The 15,103-nt window shown below is 53.6% G+C and overlaps 1 protein-coding gene across 1 annotated transcript; it reads right to left on the reverse strand.

Moving 5' to 3' along the window:
* Nucleotides 1-861: 861 nt before the first annotated feature.
* NBL1 (NBL1, DAN family BMP antagonist) lies at nt 862-8,493 on the reverse strand. Its single transcript, XM_072354490.1, has 4 exons — nt 8,335-8,493; nt 2,847-3,041; nt 2,644-2,755; nt 862-2,259 (listed from the first exon to the last, which is right to left on the reverse strand). The coding sequence occupies exons 1-4, from the start codon at nt 8,355-8,357 to the stop codon at nt 2,005-2,007; spliced, it is 585 nt and encodes a 194-aa protein (XP_072210591.1). The 5' UTR covers nt 8,358-8,493; the 3' UTR covers nt 862-2,004.
* Nucleotides 8,494-15,103: the final 6,610 nt, after the last annotated feature.

A 15,103-nucleotide genomic window follows, 5' to 3' on the forward strand; every position in this document is an offset into this window, starting at 1 on the left:
GCAGCTGAATGGGTTTGCCTGGCCTGGATGCCAGCTGTGAGCAAGACAGAAAGGAGCCGCACAGCAGGGCTCATCTCTGTGCGTGGGGAGCACAGCGCTCCCCCCAGCAGCGTGCCACTCCATAGCTGCTCACGGTGAGCTCTCCCGGGTGCCTGCATGCAGCTTCTGCCCCCATTGCATCTGCAGGACGCCCTCCTGGGATGCTCCCATGCAAACCCCCCCAGCCTGCCCTGCGTCACGCTGTCCTGGCAGGCAGCCCGGGGCAGAGCACGCACACACGCGAGGCTCTGATCGCAGCAGGAGGTTTCTTTAGCATAAAGTGCTTGTACCAGGAAAGCTTCACTTCCTCGTCCCATCTGCGATGGGAACAAGCAAGGAAACCCACCCCGAGCTCACACTGCGGCGGCCTCCCAGCTGGGATAGATGACTGCAGCAGCGCACATTTAACCCAGCTGGGCTGAGGCGGTGCAACGTCCTGCTTCCTTTTCAGCGCTGCTGCACCCCGAGCCTGGAGCATCTCAGCTTCACCGCAGAGGAACCTCATGTGCTCCTGCTCCAAACTCGCCTTCCTGGACAACAAGCTGGATCCAAACAAGCTGGATCGAGAGTGTCACCTAGTGGCAACAGAACCCACCAAGGTCACACGGTACCACAAAGAGCCCACGCCAGTGGGACCAGATCTGCAGACACGGGCCAGGCGCTGCATCCTGCGGTTGGTTTTCCTTTCAGCTCTTCCTGCTCTTGAAGGGAAGGCGGCAGAGAGCTGAAGGGAATCTGGTTCTCCTTGTGCTCTCCTGCTGCCCGGTTCTGACATCCAACTTGCTGCTGAAAACCAGACAGACGCATCAGAGCGCCCAGAAATGGAAGTCAGAACTAATTTATTTAAGGGGAAAACAAAACAAAACAAACCAAAACAAACCAAAACAAAAACAACAAACCAAAAACCAACGAAAAACACAACCCAAAACTTGTAAAAAAAAAAAGGAGAGGGAGGCGTCGGTTACAAGCTCTGGAAGCTCTTGTCAGGACAGTGCCAAAGAAATCAGCTTTATACAACAGAGAGGGGTAGCAGGAGAGGCCCCCACCCTGAGCCCAGCCCTGCGTCTGCAGTGGGGTCCAGAGCAGTCCCCTATAAAGGTCCATCAGCATCCCAGGACTCGTCCCCCTTCTCCCTCCACCACAATTAAAGTGCAGCAGGGAAGGAGGGGAGAGGGGCCGGCTCCCACCCACAACCACCCCAGCACGGGCTGTGAATTGTGAAGCCCACGGCACAGTGCAGCTCCCTCACCTTTGCGAGCTATGTGGTGGCCTGGAGGACCAGCAAGGAAAGGGCTCTGAGCACCACGGCTCCCAGCAACCTCACACACAGCCCCAGAGGCACAGCCAGGGCAAAATACACCCTATGAGCTACCTAACACAAAGGCATGGGGGTTGAAGTAAGACCCAGTGAGTGCCAGGAGGAACAGCGTGCCCATAGAATCCTTAGGTGGGCAGGGGAAGTGAGAGGAAGAAGGGAGACCCCCCCCCATCCCACACGCCACAGAAGAGATGTGCATCTCTTGTGTGGCTGCAGGGAAGCTGCATCCCTTCTTCCTCCAGGGCAGGCGAGAGCCAAGTACAAAAGAAAAGCCCAGAGGGCTCATCAAGGGCTCCACAGCAAACTGAGGATCCTACAGACACCCCCTGGGCAGCCCAGCTTGGCTCCCACTCTACCAAAGCCCCCTGTGCCCACGTCCCCTCTTCTCTCAATATATTATTACTATGATGTGCAAGTACTTTTGCATCAGAACCCCCCCCAGCCCTCCTTTGGCCCCGCAGCCCCAGCCCCACATCCAACTCGTGCCTCAAAACGCTCCTCCAGCCGCAGGGTGTTGTGGAGAGCAAAGCGTGAGGGCAGCTATTAGACAGGAAAGCCTCCACCACCCCCCTCCCTCCCCAAACCCTGGCCCAAACCCTCACACACACTCCCTGCCCGCGCCGCAAGGACAGTCTGTGAGGGCCGGGTCACTCGTCGCCCTCCTCCTCGTGGTGGTGGTGGCTGGAAGCAGGGGGCTCTTCTACCTCCTGTTGGTGGTGGGCATAGTGGTGGGGGCCGGGGCCTTCCGCGGGCATGTTCTCCTCTGCGTTCAAGTAGACGTTGAACAGGGCTCCCTCGTGGCTCGGCTCCTTGCCGCAAGCCTGGCAGCTGCAGTGAAGGATCTTCTCCACCAGCTTGTCAACCCTGGGGATCTCGTCGTTGCCTGGACAGTCCAGCGTCACCTGGGGAGAGGGACGAGGATGCAGAGTGAGCACATGGGCTTGACCCCCTGACGGCCATCCTGACCTGCCCCACGCACAGCAGTGTGAAGGTATTTTAAGCTAGAAGTCATGGCTTGCAGAAGGCAGAGTGCCAATGAACTCAGTTTGGCTTAAGCCACCTGCCCAAACGTCTGAGTCCAAAGCAAAGCAGAGAGCTGGAGCCGGTACCCTGCTTGCACAAACCTCCCTTAGAGACTTATGGTCCTTCCAGGATCCATGTGGCAGGAAGCAAAGAGAGGAGCTGGGAGGTCAACTCCTCCTGAGTCAGGAGGTGACAGGGGGGAGCGGTGGGTTGGACATGCACACAGGATGAATAATGCAGGGACTGAGAGCAGGGATACTCACGATCTCCCACATGGACTGGGCTGGCATGCAGGAGTCGCAGTGAACCAAAGACTCCGTGGACTGAGGGAAGGTGTTGGGCACGCTGTAGCTGAAACACTGCCCCAAGCAGGCCCTGTGGAGGCAATAGGAAGGAGGAGAGCTCAGGGAAGGTCCCTTTTCTTCCCGACAAAGGCAGGAAGAGACTTGGCAGGGAGGACCCCTACCTGTTCTGGATGGATTTGGACTCACAGCCGCTGTGCCCCACGATCTGCGTGATGTTCTTTGCTTCGCACCAAGCACTCTTGTCCGGGAAGAGGGCGAGTTTGTTTATGGGAGGAGGTGCAGCCAGGAGCAGCACTGGGAAGAGGAATCCGACCACAAAGCGGAACATCATGGCCAGCTCTGCTGAAAATCTGCAACTGGAGCCAGGGAGCAAAGTGTCAGCGGGAAGGAAAACAGGCGAGCTGACCCATCTCCAGCCCCGCGGCAGCTCTTGGTGTGGGCACACACACACACGGAGCGCTCTGCCTCTCCCCTGCACCAAACCCTTCTCTTCCGAGCTCTGTGCCAGGAGTAACAGCAGCCTTTCCACCACTCCTTACCCAAGGACAGGCTGGAAGGAGTTTGCAAAACAAAAGCATCTCCACCGCAACCCGCGCCAGGTTGGAAAGGTCGCAGCCCGCAGAGCTGTTTGTATGTGAGGAAGGCGCAGACTTCCCAACGCTTCCTCTTCTCCCACCTTCAAAGCCAAAGCCTCGCCGCTTCCCAGCACAGCGGGGCTGCTTTCCCAGGAAGGAAAATAGCTTTTCTCCTAGCAGCGCGCAGCAGGTGTCGCTGCAAGGCAGAGGGGAGATGAAGAAACCTCCATCTAGAGGCAGGAAAGCACAGAGATGGCCAAAGGAGCGTTGATGTTTGCAGAGCCGTTCCCATTCGGCAGCGATGTCCTTCAGAGGATGGCAGACAATCCTTAGGGCTCATTTCCCTGAGGATTCTTTCCGTTTCATTAGGCAAAGCCTGCAATGTCCGGCCGAGGGACACGCAGCTGAGCTGCACACGCTGGGTTTGCTTGGTTTCCTCCAACAAGCATCACTCATTCCTCAAATGCCAGAGGAATCCTGTTCCCAAAGGCAAGTCCGAGATCAGAGCTGGGATGTGACCCAAACGGCAATTGCAAAACCCCCTGGGGAACAGCTGAAATTCCTCAGGAGTCAGCACACAAGTTCACTTCCACATGAGAGCAATTTCCTTCCTTCCAAAGGAGGTGCTGGTGGCTGGTTTTTGTTCCAGGTTTCTCTGCATGGAGGCGAGCAGCTCCAATAGCCCCGCTGCCCTGGGAGCGTCCCTCTGCAGCCCGGCTCAGCAGACACCCGGGCACCAGGGATCACCTGGAGCATCTGGGCTCCTTCCTCTGATACCAAGAGGAAAATGGGTGAGGTTCCGTGCTCTGCTAAAGCACAGAGCCTGGCCTGGATTCAGGAAAGCACTTAAGCACATGTTAAAGTCCTCTGCTTTCCTGAGAAAGGATGCCTTCATGACCGGGGCCCCAACAGCGTGGGGATGGTGCTGTTTGCAAACACGATGTTTGCAGCAGTGCAGCTGAGTTTGGGAGGGAGCTGGGGCTGGAAGCAGCCCGCTGGCGGCTGCACCTCCTTCTGTGGCATGGTTGGAACCAGCCAAGCAAACAGAGCAGCCATGAAAATCTGACAGCAGCCACAGGGCGGGGGACAAAAGCACTGTTTTCCTTCTCCTCCCTGGCTGGGAAGGGAAGCGAGAAAGGAAGACGAAGTATCCGAGCAGGTTTGCAAACTCACCATTAAATATAAAGGCATTGAGCGCATTCCTCAGTGACAAGTTAAATGACGTGGTGCAGCCCCTCAAGGAACAAGTGTGCACTCCCCAGCACTGACCCCAAGCCTGGTCTGATGGCAGGACCAGCACCACCCTGCACACGGGGCCTTCTTTCTCCTCTCCAAAGCAGTCTTTCCAAGCAGAAAGCTCAGCTCAGTTCTGCAGATCATCAGCCCCGAGGGTCTCCTCCTTTGGAACTACACTGCCCGTCCCCAGCCGTATTCCTCCTCCTCCCTCGCAGTGCCCTGCAGACACCTGAGGTCACTCATGACCACCAAAAGTCAGAGTTAAATCGCTTCTATCACAGCCCCGAGTTCCTCTCCCAGATGAAGGAGCAAAGAAATGACTCAGCCCTGGAGCCTGGCACATCCCGGACTCCAGAGACAAACAACATGTGTGCAGCTGCAGCCTCAAAACCCAAAGCCCTTTTCCAGCCACAACCTGCACCCACGGAGCCAAAGGGTCAAACATTCATGGCCAAAGGGTGTCAGCTCATGGCAGAGCCTCCTGGGTCTGGAAGTGGAGTGTCAGCAGCCCTGAGCCCTGTAAGGAGGATGGTCCCAATACAGCTGGGAAACCTGCATCGTCCTGCTGGTTGGAGCACAATGACAGCAGTTCCCTATGAGGCCACGTTCCCAGCCCACAGCTGTTCCCAGCCATTGGGAAACCAAACACTTCAGGAGGGAAACAGGAAAAACAAAAAAGGATCTAATCAGCGTTACCTTGTTTTTTCCAGAGGGAAATGTAAACTGTGATAGAAGACCAGCCTGCAGGTGGACGTGGGGGATGTTTCAGGAGTGGTTTCATACCTTTATGCTGTATTTTCCTCATCCAGGATCTTGCAGTTCTGCCATAAGGTTGGCGTAAAGATGCCAACAGGGGTATGTGGTGCCTGTGGCCACACATGCTGCATCCCAGGTTATGCAAGACCTCTGAGCTTTATAAACGCTGCCTAAGCCACGGCTCAAAGCCCACCAGCATGGAAACACAGTCGGCTCTCAGCCACCAAAACCAGAAAGCACCGGATCCATTTGGGGCTCTACTGCAGTGCCCTGAATTAATGTGAGCGATGACATGGTAACATTGCCATGGGAGAGGGAAGAGACCAAGCTCTGAAAGCGGTTAGAGGTAATTCCTCAGGACAGCAAGACAGATGAGTGCTTAAGTGGAGACAGAAATCCCATCTGAGAGCTTCGGCCTTGCTTCGCTGAGCTGCAAAACCTGGGATGAAACAACACGAAACGAAAAGGGGACACCCACCTTCAGGTGCTTAAGTTGCACAAGGAAAAGACCCCGAACATTTCTGCCCTCTCACCACGCAGCATTTCCAAAGCAGGAGGTGTTAGAGCTCCTCGTTCTGTAACGCACTGCTTTCCACTCCAGCACGGCTGGCTGATGTGCAGGAATAAAGCAGGAGGGAGGCCAAGTGCCTGAAAAACCCAACCAGTGCAGCTGGAAAGAGAAATCCAAGCTCCTCTGCCTACAAAAGTCATTGGCGAGCTACTTAACAACCCAGGCTTAGAACGGGGTCTGAAAGGAGCATTGCTGGAAGGACGCGGGTGGAGGCGAGAGCAACGTAAGCAGTTTCTGGTGCATTATTGCAGCGGGTGGATCAGTTCAGCGTTAACACACAGACACGGACAGGGGAGTGCAGCGACCCGAAGCGCTGCCCTCTGTCCCCTCTCTCCTCCAGGCACCTGGAGCAGCGTTGCAGCTGCAGACCGTGCTCACATGCCCAGACCTGAGCGAGGTGAGGCTCCCGTGTGCCGGTGTTTCCCATGTGCTGCCCCTAAATCAGACACCGCGGTTATTCAGTCTCTCCTTTCCTACATCAGCTGGTGTGGAAAGGGGCTGCCTCGTTCCCTGCAGACCCCTTCCTTTTTGGGTGAAGCTGGGGAGGGTCCCGAGCAGTTCTCACTCTTCCCAATGTCAGATATGAAGCCAGCACCAGCCACGTCCCCGGGGCGCTGGATCCCAGCAGGCTCAGCTCTGCTTTCACTTAGCGAACTTGGGACCAGCTCCTCTGAATGACTCCGCTGGTGCAAATGAGATCAGAATCTGGCACCGCTCATCCTACTCAAAACAAGCCTAACTGGAACCAGATAAAACCAGTTTGAGTAAATAGTGGCCACCGGGATTATGATTTCTTTTTGCTGAGCACACCCGCGGCGTGAGGCCGGCTCGCAGTTAGGGATGGGTGTTGTCTCGAATGCCAGCCCCGCTCGCTTTTTGGTTCGGTCGCTCATTCATTACCAAACTTGCATAAAGAATCGAGCCGTGCCCCCGTGCAGCGGGATCGGGTTCCAAGCTGACAGCGGGAGGTGGGAAGAAGGGACAGAACAGGGATGGATCCCCAGGACGGTGCTGCTGTTGTCCTGTTTGGGCCGTATCCTGTCCGCAGCCAAAGCAAGGGCAGAAATCCAGCCAGCTCCAGTGCTGCTGTTCTACTATCTTGATTAATCCCTAATAGGAAATCCATGGCCTGCTCTACTTACCCACGGCATGAAGATTTAAGACGCAGCACTGCGGGGCCGGCGGCTTTCAGGGCAAATGGAACCGCTCACAGCCCTGCTGCTCTTTGCAATCCCTGCTGGGCGCTGGGGCTGACCTCACACTTGACATTCAGTCTCTCCAAAGCTGCAGCTCTGGGCCCAGTACCCGCAGCGAAGGTTGATCGCAGCCTGATCAAAGCAGCGCAGCCATTCCTCCCTCCAGCTGTGCTCCTTTCCCCGCCGCCGGGTGCTCAGGAGCCTGAGCTCGTTCGCCCTCTTTGCAAGACCACAAACTCCCCAAGTTGGAATTCAGTGCTGAGAGGTCAAGCCAAGAGCTCGGATTCTTCTCTGGAGCTGTTTGCAAACACTCGGGGTTCTTACACTGAAGGCGAATTCCGTTTCCCGTCCTGCGGTTTGCAAATTGGAGGCGAGCTGCTTTTGTTTTTCAGATGGGAAAACTGCCTTCAAAAAGCCAAAGTGCCGCTTGTGGACGGCAGATTTTTGGCCATTGCAAAGAGGATGGTTAAGTTAAGGCTAAAATTACAAGGGAAATCCCTGCTTGTTTCAGCGAGGTGCTGATTTCTTCCCCCCCCCCCATATGGCAAAGCTTTATGGCAACCGCACCAACAGATCACACAGTCTGAGTTTTGAAGTTGATGGGGTTAATCCCATACAAAAGAGTTAGTCCGTGGGGCAGAGTGTGAGGACGGTGCCCTCATAAGATGTTAGCAGGCAAATTATGGCATAAGGGATCGTCCTTTAGCTCCCATGAGCTAAGCTGCGTTCTGGCCCCCGAAACATCTGTAAGAAAAAGAGAAATCTGCCCCGAGCGGGCAGCCTGTTGTATTGAACACGTCAAGGATTGCTGCAGACCCTTGTGAAAATGGAACTGCTTTTGTTATGGTCGCAGAAGCAGCAACAGGCAGCTCGGATAAACCGGCGAAGAGGAAAGGCAAAACCTTCGGGATCCATTCGCAGAGCGAACTTCTCAAGCCGAGTGCCGCCGGGAGGACCTTCCTCCCCACTTGCTTTGCGAACCGAGCAGCGCCGTTCCAAAGCCCCAACACGGACGGGAAGGACTCTGCCCTAAAGATGCGCACTCTGTGCTCCCCGACTCCCGTCTCTCTTTATTTCATTCGAGCTAAAAGAGGCGGTGAAAATAGTTTATAACGAGCGCACGGCCGATCCCATCCGCCGGATCGCCCCGTCTGCAAAGAGATTCGATCGCTCGGAGGAGAACGGGAGAGAAAACGAGGCAGAAAATCTGACTGAAGGGCTGAGAAAGCGCAGCGGGTCGGGGTCGGCTCGGAGCGGGGCACGGGGAAGGGGGGGGGGGGTATCCCGGAGGAGGATTCCCGGAGCGGTTACTCACCACCCAGGAGACGGCGGGCACATCCCATGGGCTCCGGGGCCGCGGGCGGCGGCTGCGGGCAGTTACAGCCCCGCGGTGCCCGGCGGCTGCCGCATCCTCGGCGCCGCGGCCCCCGGAGGCGCGGGGCGGGCGGGAGCTGCCGCCTCCCTCCCCTCCTTCCCTCCCTCCCTCTTTCCTTCTTCTCCTCCCTCCCTCTCCCCGGTGCCGGGCTCCGGGCGGTGCCGCCGGCCCCGCCGCTCGCTATTGCACAATCGGGGCGTGGGGGGAAGGAAAGCGAGAGGAGGGGGAAAGAGGGAGGGAACCGCCGCCTCCTCTTCCTCCTCTTCCTCCTCTTCCTCCTCTTCCTCCTCCTCGGCCCCGAACGAGCCCACAGTGCCCTTCTGAGCCACCAAACGGGGCCGTGGGACGAAGGGAACGCGGTGTGCGGAGGTGATTTCCCAGCGCTTGCTTCCAGCGGTGACATAAACAAAGGCTGCGCTTTGGCTCGTTGAACGCAAACACTTCCTATTAAAACGTAGTATATATAATAGAGAGGGTTTGGGGCAGAGGCTGAGCCACGGTGAAGGCTTTGAGAACGTTCCACAACACACTTGGCTTTGCTTTTTCCCTGCCTTTTTCTCCTTTCCTTTTCTTTTTCTCTCCTTCCCATTCAGGCTCACAGCCCAATGAAACCCCGTCCATTTGCCATCTTTCACTTACAAGAACTGCTCAGGACCGGAAGGGTTCTGTTCCTGTACAGATGCAATTGATCTAATAGAGGCTGCTGTATGAAACACTGGCAGGGCCGTACCCAAATCAAAGCTACCTGCAGGGCTCGGTTTGAATCCAGAGATCAGAGAAGTTGGAAGGGATGGCGGTAAGAAAGCAAAGCTGTGCTGAGAGGTGAGCTGGGAGAAGCAAGGGATGTTTGGAGTCGTTAAAGCGGGCTGGAGGCTGCCAATGGAGCAATGCTTGTCTGCTGCTTGATTCCTTCCAGCTCCAGGACAATAGGATGTTGTAAATAAGCAGGATGGCAACATCTCGCTTCCATCATCGCTTTCTTATCCTGCTGGATGCAACCTACCTGGCCTCAAACTGCTCAGCCCCAAAAGGGCCAACAATAGACAAAGGAGCCGCCGTTGGCAGCCTGAACTCAATTTCCCCACGGGGCTGAACGTGGGCTCTGGACTCAGCCCTGCCGGCTCCTCAGGGCCAGTGCAACCAGCAGCCAGCGCCTGCCCAGGGGGATGTTTTATTCTCAGTGATGAAAGGGTTGATGCCACAGTTTTGCTTCTCAGGTGGATGGATAATGAAGCTGGAGGCACAACCAGGTACGTGGGATCTCAGCTGGGTGTGATTCTTTGGAGCACGGAGCCATGTCAACCAGCATCAGGTTCATTCGCCGCTTCCTACTATTCATTTGTGTTCCAGGGCTGTAAACAACCAAACAGCAGAAAAGGAGACGTGGCCATCTGTACATCTGAAGGTGGGGGAGCATCTGAAGGGTGAGAGCTCACTGTAGGCTCTGGGAACTTCCTACCTGCCCCCAAAATACTGGTGCCAAACCGCAGCGCCGTTCCCACGCCAAGCAGTGCAATATGTGGGTTAGTATGACACGATGCTGCAGTCTCACCTTCTGACATCACATGTAGATGCCATTTGAAAGCAAAAGCCTTGCCTAAAAGGTCTGCGCCATGATGGACGTTCCACCTCCACCCTTTCCCTTGCTGCTGGATCATTGCAGAGCAGAAATCCACCCTCTGGTCTCCGGGAGCTTCCCTTCCTCACCCACTGCTGCTGTTTTGGGCCTGCTGACAAACACCCGCAGTGCCAGGGGCTCCTCGCTTGTCAGGACAGGACTAGGAACTGTGGGTGTGAGAATGAACAGGGTGTATTTGGAAAGTTCAAAATAAGATGATTCCTTTTATTTGTGTCTTAGAGCAGATTCCAAGGCGACCTGCCCAGGGCTGGATGCTAGAAAACACTTGCAGGGAAAAGCAGCTGGGAAAGGAGAGTGTCTGTGCTGGTGAAGGTATTGGTTGCTCTTCAGTCAGCTCAGCTCAAGGCTGGGTTTGCTCTGAACCCACCTCAGCACTCTCAGTTCACTCCACCTCTCATGCACAGGAGGGTAATGATTTCTCATCACCACCTCATCAGATGAAGGGAGGGATCAGCAGGGGCCAGCAGGGTGTGAGCTGCACCTCCTCACCCGAGGCTTGTGCTTTTAAACCCCTGAGATGCACGCGGAGCATCTGGCTTTGTAACAGAGTTAATGGGAGGCTGGGGGGGAAAAGGTTCAGTCATGAGGGTAATTCAGACCATCCACCTCCATCAGGATGCAGCTTTAGGGTAACAGCACAGCAGAAAGATGGGAGTTGCAGTGCCTTCCTTTGGGTTAGGTGGCACGAAGTAGGAAGCCCAACACATAGAAGTGTGCAGAAAAGCAAGACTTGTGGGCAGACTCGGCTGGCAGGGTCTGTGCTCAGGAGTAAAGGAAAAGGATTTATCATCAAGCTCATTAGAAAACATCTGGGCTCAGCAAAAGACCTGGAATGCGACTCGGCAGCGGGGCACTCCTCTCTTCCCCAGTGCCGGGAATGTGAGCTCCTGCAGGGTGAGACTCGAGCCAGCTGTTTCCTCTAATCCCATCAGCCTTTCTGCCACGGGGGTCCCGATGCTCTGCATGCAGGAGAGAACTAGAAAGTCCTGCTCCCTCCCCTGGGTGGCTGGGATTAGTGGTTTCTAATGCCAATGCATTTTGGGGCCCTGGGGCAGCAGTAAAAAACAACGTACCCCTCCCATCCGCGAGCAAGTCCAAGTGTGTCTAATTGCTTTTCTTTCCACCTTGCCCGATTGCTCCCGCTCGCAGGCATGCTAGTCCCCTCCATCCCTCCCTTTCTTCCTTCCCCAGCAACTCAGGTCATGCAAAACTCTTCACTCCAACCCATGTCTGCAGGGAGAGTTGGGAAGGCTGCGCTGAAGGCTGGGCTTCGTTCACTTGTGTCCTCCTCCCTAACAACTCAACCCCTTTTTATTTGCCCTTCCAACTCCATTACAACCAGCTAAACCCCCCCACAACCACCTTAACTGCAACCCTCTCTTGTTCTACTGCAGCTGGTGAGGAACGGAACGCAGCTTGCCAGAACTCTTGGCTTGTCGTTGCTTTCTTCAGCACGCCAAGAGGTCTGAGCCATTTTTCACTGTTCTGCTTCTAACGTCTCTAACTGTGCCCTTGGTAGGGACTGCTTCAGCCGCTCCTCGGCTGCACAACAAGAGTTAAAACACTGAAGCCTCAATGAAATCATTAGAGGCTCATCCTGCGCTCCGAGGAGTCACAGCGACCTTTTCTCTATCTGCCAGCCCACCTCTATTTATACCTAATATGGATATAAAACCCACAGCCTCCCACGAGCCTGTCGCCTACCGGGGTGCTCCCAAGGATATCAGGGAGTTACTTCTCAGGCATAGGAGTTCAGTTCCTGCAGCCCCAGGCTGATGTCCATCATCCAAAGATGCGTTTATTGATGCATGAAACACCGCAGCTCTTGACACCACGTAAACCTCAGAGAGAACTAAACAAAATATGGCCCCGTGCCTGGAAGAAAAGGGAATCAAAGCACACAGCTATTCCCTCAAAGCAAAGCAAGGAAAACAGGCGATAGGGAGGAGCCAGGAGAACAAAGTCATGATCAGCATAGAAATAGGTTGTGTTACATCAGGGACATCTTCAAGGAGTGTCTAACGGTGTCCTTGAGCTGAATCAATTCCTGCATGTAGTTCATAGCAGGTTAAGCCGTGGGACGGAGATCAGAACAGTGCAGTCAACCTTGACGGCCTTGGAAGTTGAGTAGAATTTGTGGCCAACACGAACAGTTAGATCATCTGCTACGAATCCATGTGTGTTACAGGTCATTAGACTTCACCCGCTTACTCCCATGTTGAGCTGTAACTTGTATTTCACACACTGAAAAATGCCCCCGTTCCTCTGCTGGCTCACCCCAGCCTCACTGCTTACAATCCAGTGCCTCACACCCAGCTGCAGGGGTCAAGCTTTAGTCTCGCTGCTTCTCATTGTACCTCTCCCCCCATTAGTAAACCCTGGTCCTGTGTATTTTCTTTCCCTTCCATGAATTCAGCTCCATATTTGAATCCAGCCACCTCTCACAGCTATAGGAACAGCTGCTCTCAGTGCACGTTCATGATGCCTGTATGTTCAAGGACTGTTCTGGCCCTTTTTTGCACCTGTACTTGAATCTCACCTCTGAGTGAAGCAGGGCTCAAAGCTGTGGCCAGGTGGGGAGAATATCAGAGCTTCCATTCTAGAGGGGACAAAAGCGAGGTGCTGTCTATCACAACTGGGCTCCTAAATCCTCAGGGACCGCACGGCTCATGGGATTAGTGAGGGTCTTGGGTTAAGCTTTTAGGCACTGCTACTTCAAATGCAACACGGAGGGGGAGGAAGAGTACTCCTGTCTTAAACTTCTAAAGAGAAACACGCTCCTTCATAGAACAAGAGATTTATGAACTGAATTTGAACTGATAAGGGCATGACCCTTTCTAGGAAGGGATGTATGTTTCTAACCCAGAGCTGGAGTCTTTACAAGCAGTACCAATAAAGGCTATAGATGACGAGTGATTTATTAGTCACCAACAACTTTCTCAGCATCTTTATAAGCAACAGGAGGTGGGTATCCACCACCACAAGGAATAGCCAGCTTTAAGCGGCTAGCAGTGCAGCACAGCTAAGTGCTGACAGCCAGAAGTCACCAGAGAAACAGAGATCTGCACTGAATTCCCATCAGCTCTGTTCCCTTTTAGCCAGTCTCAGTTCAGTATCTCACTGTGGGTGGGCTACAGGCTGGGAGATGGGGGCAGTGAAGACTCTACCCCATCTTTAGGGTATGCTCCATCTATGAAGGACCCTGTATCTATGGGTTACCCCCTTTATTATGGGTCCTATGGGTGCCCTCCTTTCCTATGGGTCCCACCTCGTATCTGTAGGTCCCTATGGTTTATTATTTATGGGCCCCTATTTATCTCCTCCCTTAGTTCATCCTTAAGGTGGGTTTGCTCTGGCAGTGACCAAGTTCTCATGCTCAGGCTATTAGTACCTGACACATGGATGCCCTATTACATGAGAAAGCATCCCAGATGTGGCTGTGATTCAAAGAGCAGGCAATACATTTCAGTATCTTCTCTGCTCATCACATGCAGGTTTACACCGAAGTCAATACTGAGGATCTTGGTGTTGGCATTAGCGACTGTACAATCACTCACTGGACGGTACAACAGAATTCCTCATCTATCAGCTATGCTTTATGAAGAACAGGAGGCGATGTCAGGACAGCAAGCAGTTACAGAACATACCCTGCTGCAGACTCTCACTCTATGTAGTGGGCAGCCTTCCCCTGAGACTCCACGACCTGCCAAGTGAAAGAACAGTCAGAAAGGCTGATGGAGGCAACGGCTGAAGCCTGGAATCAGAGTCCCAGCAGCATGCCATGTTTTCCCTCCAAGCCTTATCAATAGTCTGGGTTGCAGCATCTCCCATTTCTAAAATGGGAACTACAAACCCTTTTTTACTCCCCCCCTTTAATCCTACGTGTTTAGTTTGTAAACTCTCCACGGCAGAGCCTGATTTCTATTTGTGTGTGCAGTGCTACGTACAGCAAGGTCCCGACCTTGGCAAGGGCTCCCAGGCATGACTGAAATACAAAGAAATGACGCTATCTTGATCAAACACGGAGAACTCAGATAAACAACAGAAAAAGCAGCTTGATATTTTTCCCTGCAGCCTCTTGCTTTCCGTGACTTGTTTATCCATCCCAAAGCCTCAGCAGACATCGAATCGAGCTGTTAGGAGTTAGATTTGTGCTCAGTCGAGCACTCAGGGAGTTGTTAAACGTTCCAAACCGGTTCTATTCAGCAAACAGCTACTAGTTTTTTCTCCCCCCCCCTTTTCCCAGATAGAAACACGGTTTCTTTATTCACCCCATACTCACCATTTTCCCATTAAAATTACAGCAGGGTGGCACAGTGACTTCTTCACTACAAGGTGCCATTAAGCTTCGGGTTAGAGACACCTGACATTTTAGGCTTATCTTGCTCGCACTATTTGGTACCGATCCAACTCACACTACAGTCAGACGAAGCAATGATTTCAGCAGGCTTAAGAAAGAAGGAAAAATGTGATAGTTTCCAGATGAGCGTATTACACTGAATTTAACATGCCGTTTGGTACTTAGAATTTCCACTTTTTCCCCTTCCATTTATGTAATTAGAAATCAAGCAGCAGGAAACTGTTCCTATTCCAACCTCGGTTGGGAACGGCACGGTCTCATTCTCATAGAAGAGGTTTGTCCTCACAGGGAGTTTTGTACAGCTTACATGGACAGGCTCAAAAAGACAGCTTGAATAATGCAGCTTTAATCGCACCGAAATAGATACAGGCTGACTGCGCACAAGTTACATAGGCATAGGTATATAAAATACATATCAAATAACAAGAAGCAAGGCAGCTGTGCAAATCAGAAACATTTTCTCACTCAATAACACAACGTTGGCTAAAGCTTTTCTGCGTGTTGATGGTCACATTCTGGGGGTCTCTGCCACTTCTGGTTCTTGTTTCTTACCCAGGTTGATGTTCTTCTCTCCAGCTGAACCTGTTGGCTTCCCAGGCTGCTAACACTGCACAGAACTCAATAAAAACACTTTCCAAACCACAGAGGAGCTGTGGCTCCAAAGTACATCGTTCCAATTAAAAATTGGGGCCAGATAAAATGATTCAAAA

Source organism: Excalfactoria chinensis, chromosome 20 (assembly GCF_039878825.1).
Source record: "Excalfactoria chinensis isolate bCotChi1 chromosome 20, bCotChi1.hap2, whole genome shotgun sequence".
NCBI classification, from domain to species: Eukaryota; Metazoa; Chordata; class Aves; order Galliformes; family Phasianidae; genus Excalfactoria; species Excalfactoria chinensis.

Coding starts and splice junctions, on each gene's coding strand:
- NBL1 (XM_072354490.1), bottom strand. CDS start 8,357: ATGTGCCCGCCGTCTCCTGGGTG. Junction 2,756..2,846: donor TCCAAATCCATCCAGAACAG/GTAGGGGTCCTC, acceptor TTGCCTCCACAG/GGCCTGCTTGGGGCAGTGTT. Junction 2,260..2,643: donor CCCAGTCCATGTGGGAGATC/GTGAGTATCCCT, acceptor CCCTCTCCCCAG/GTGACGCTGGACTGTCCAGG.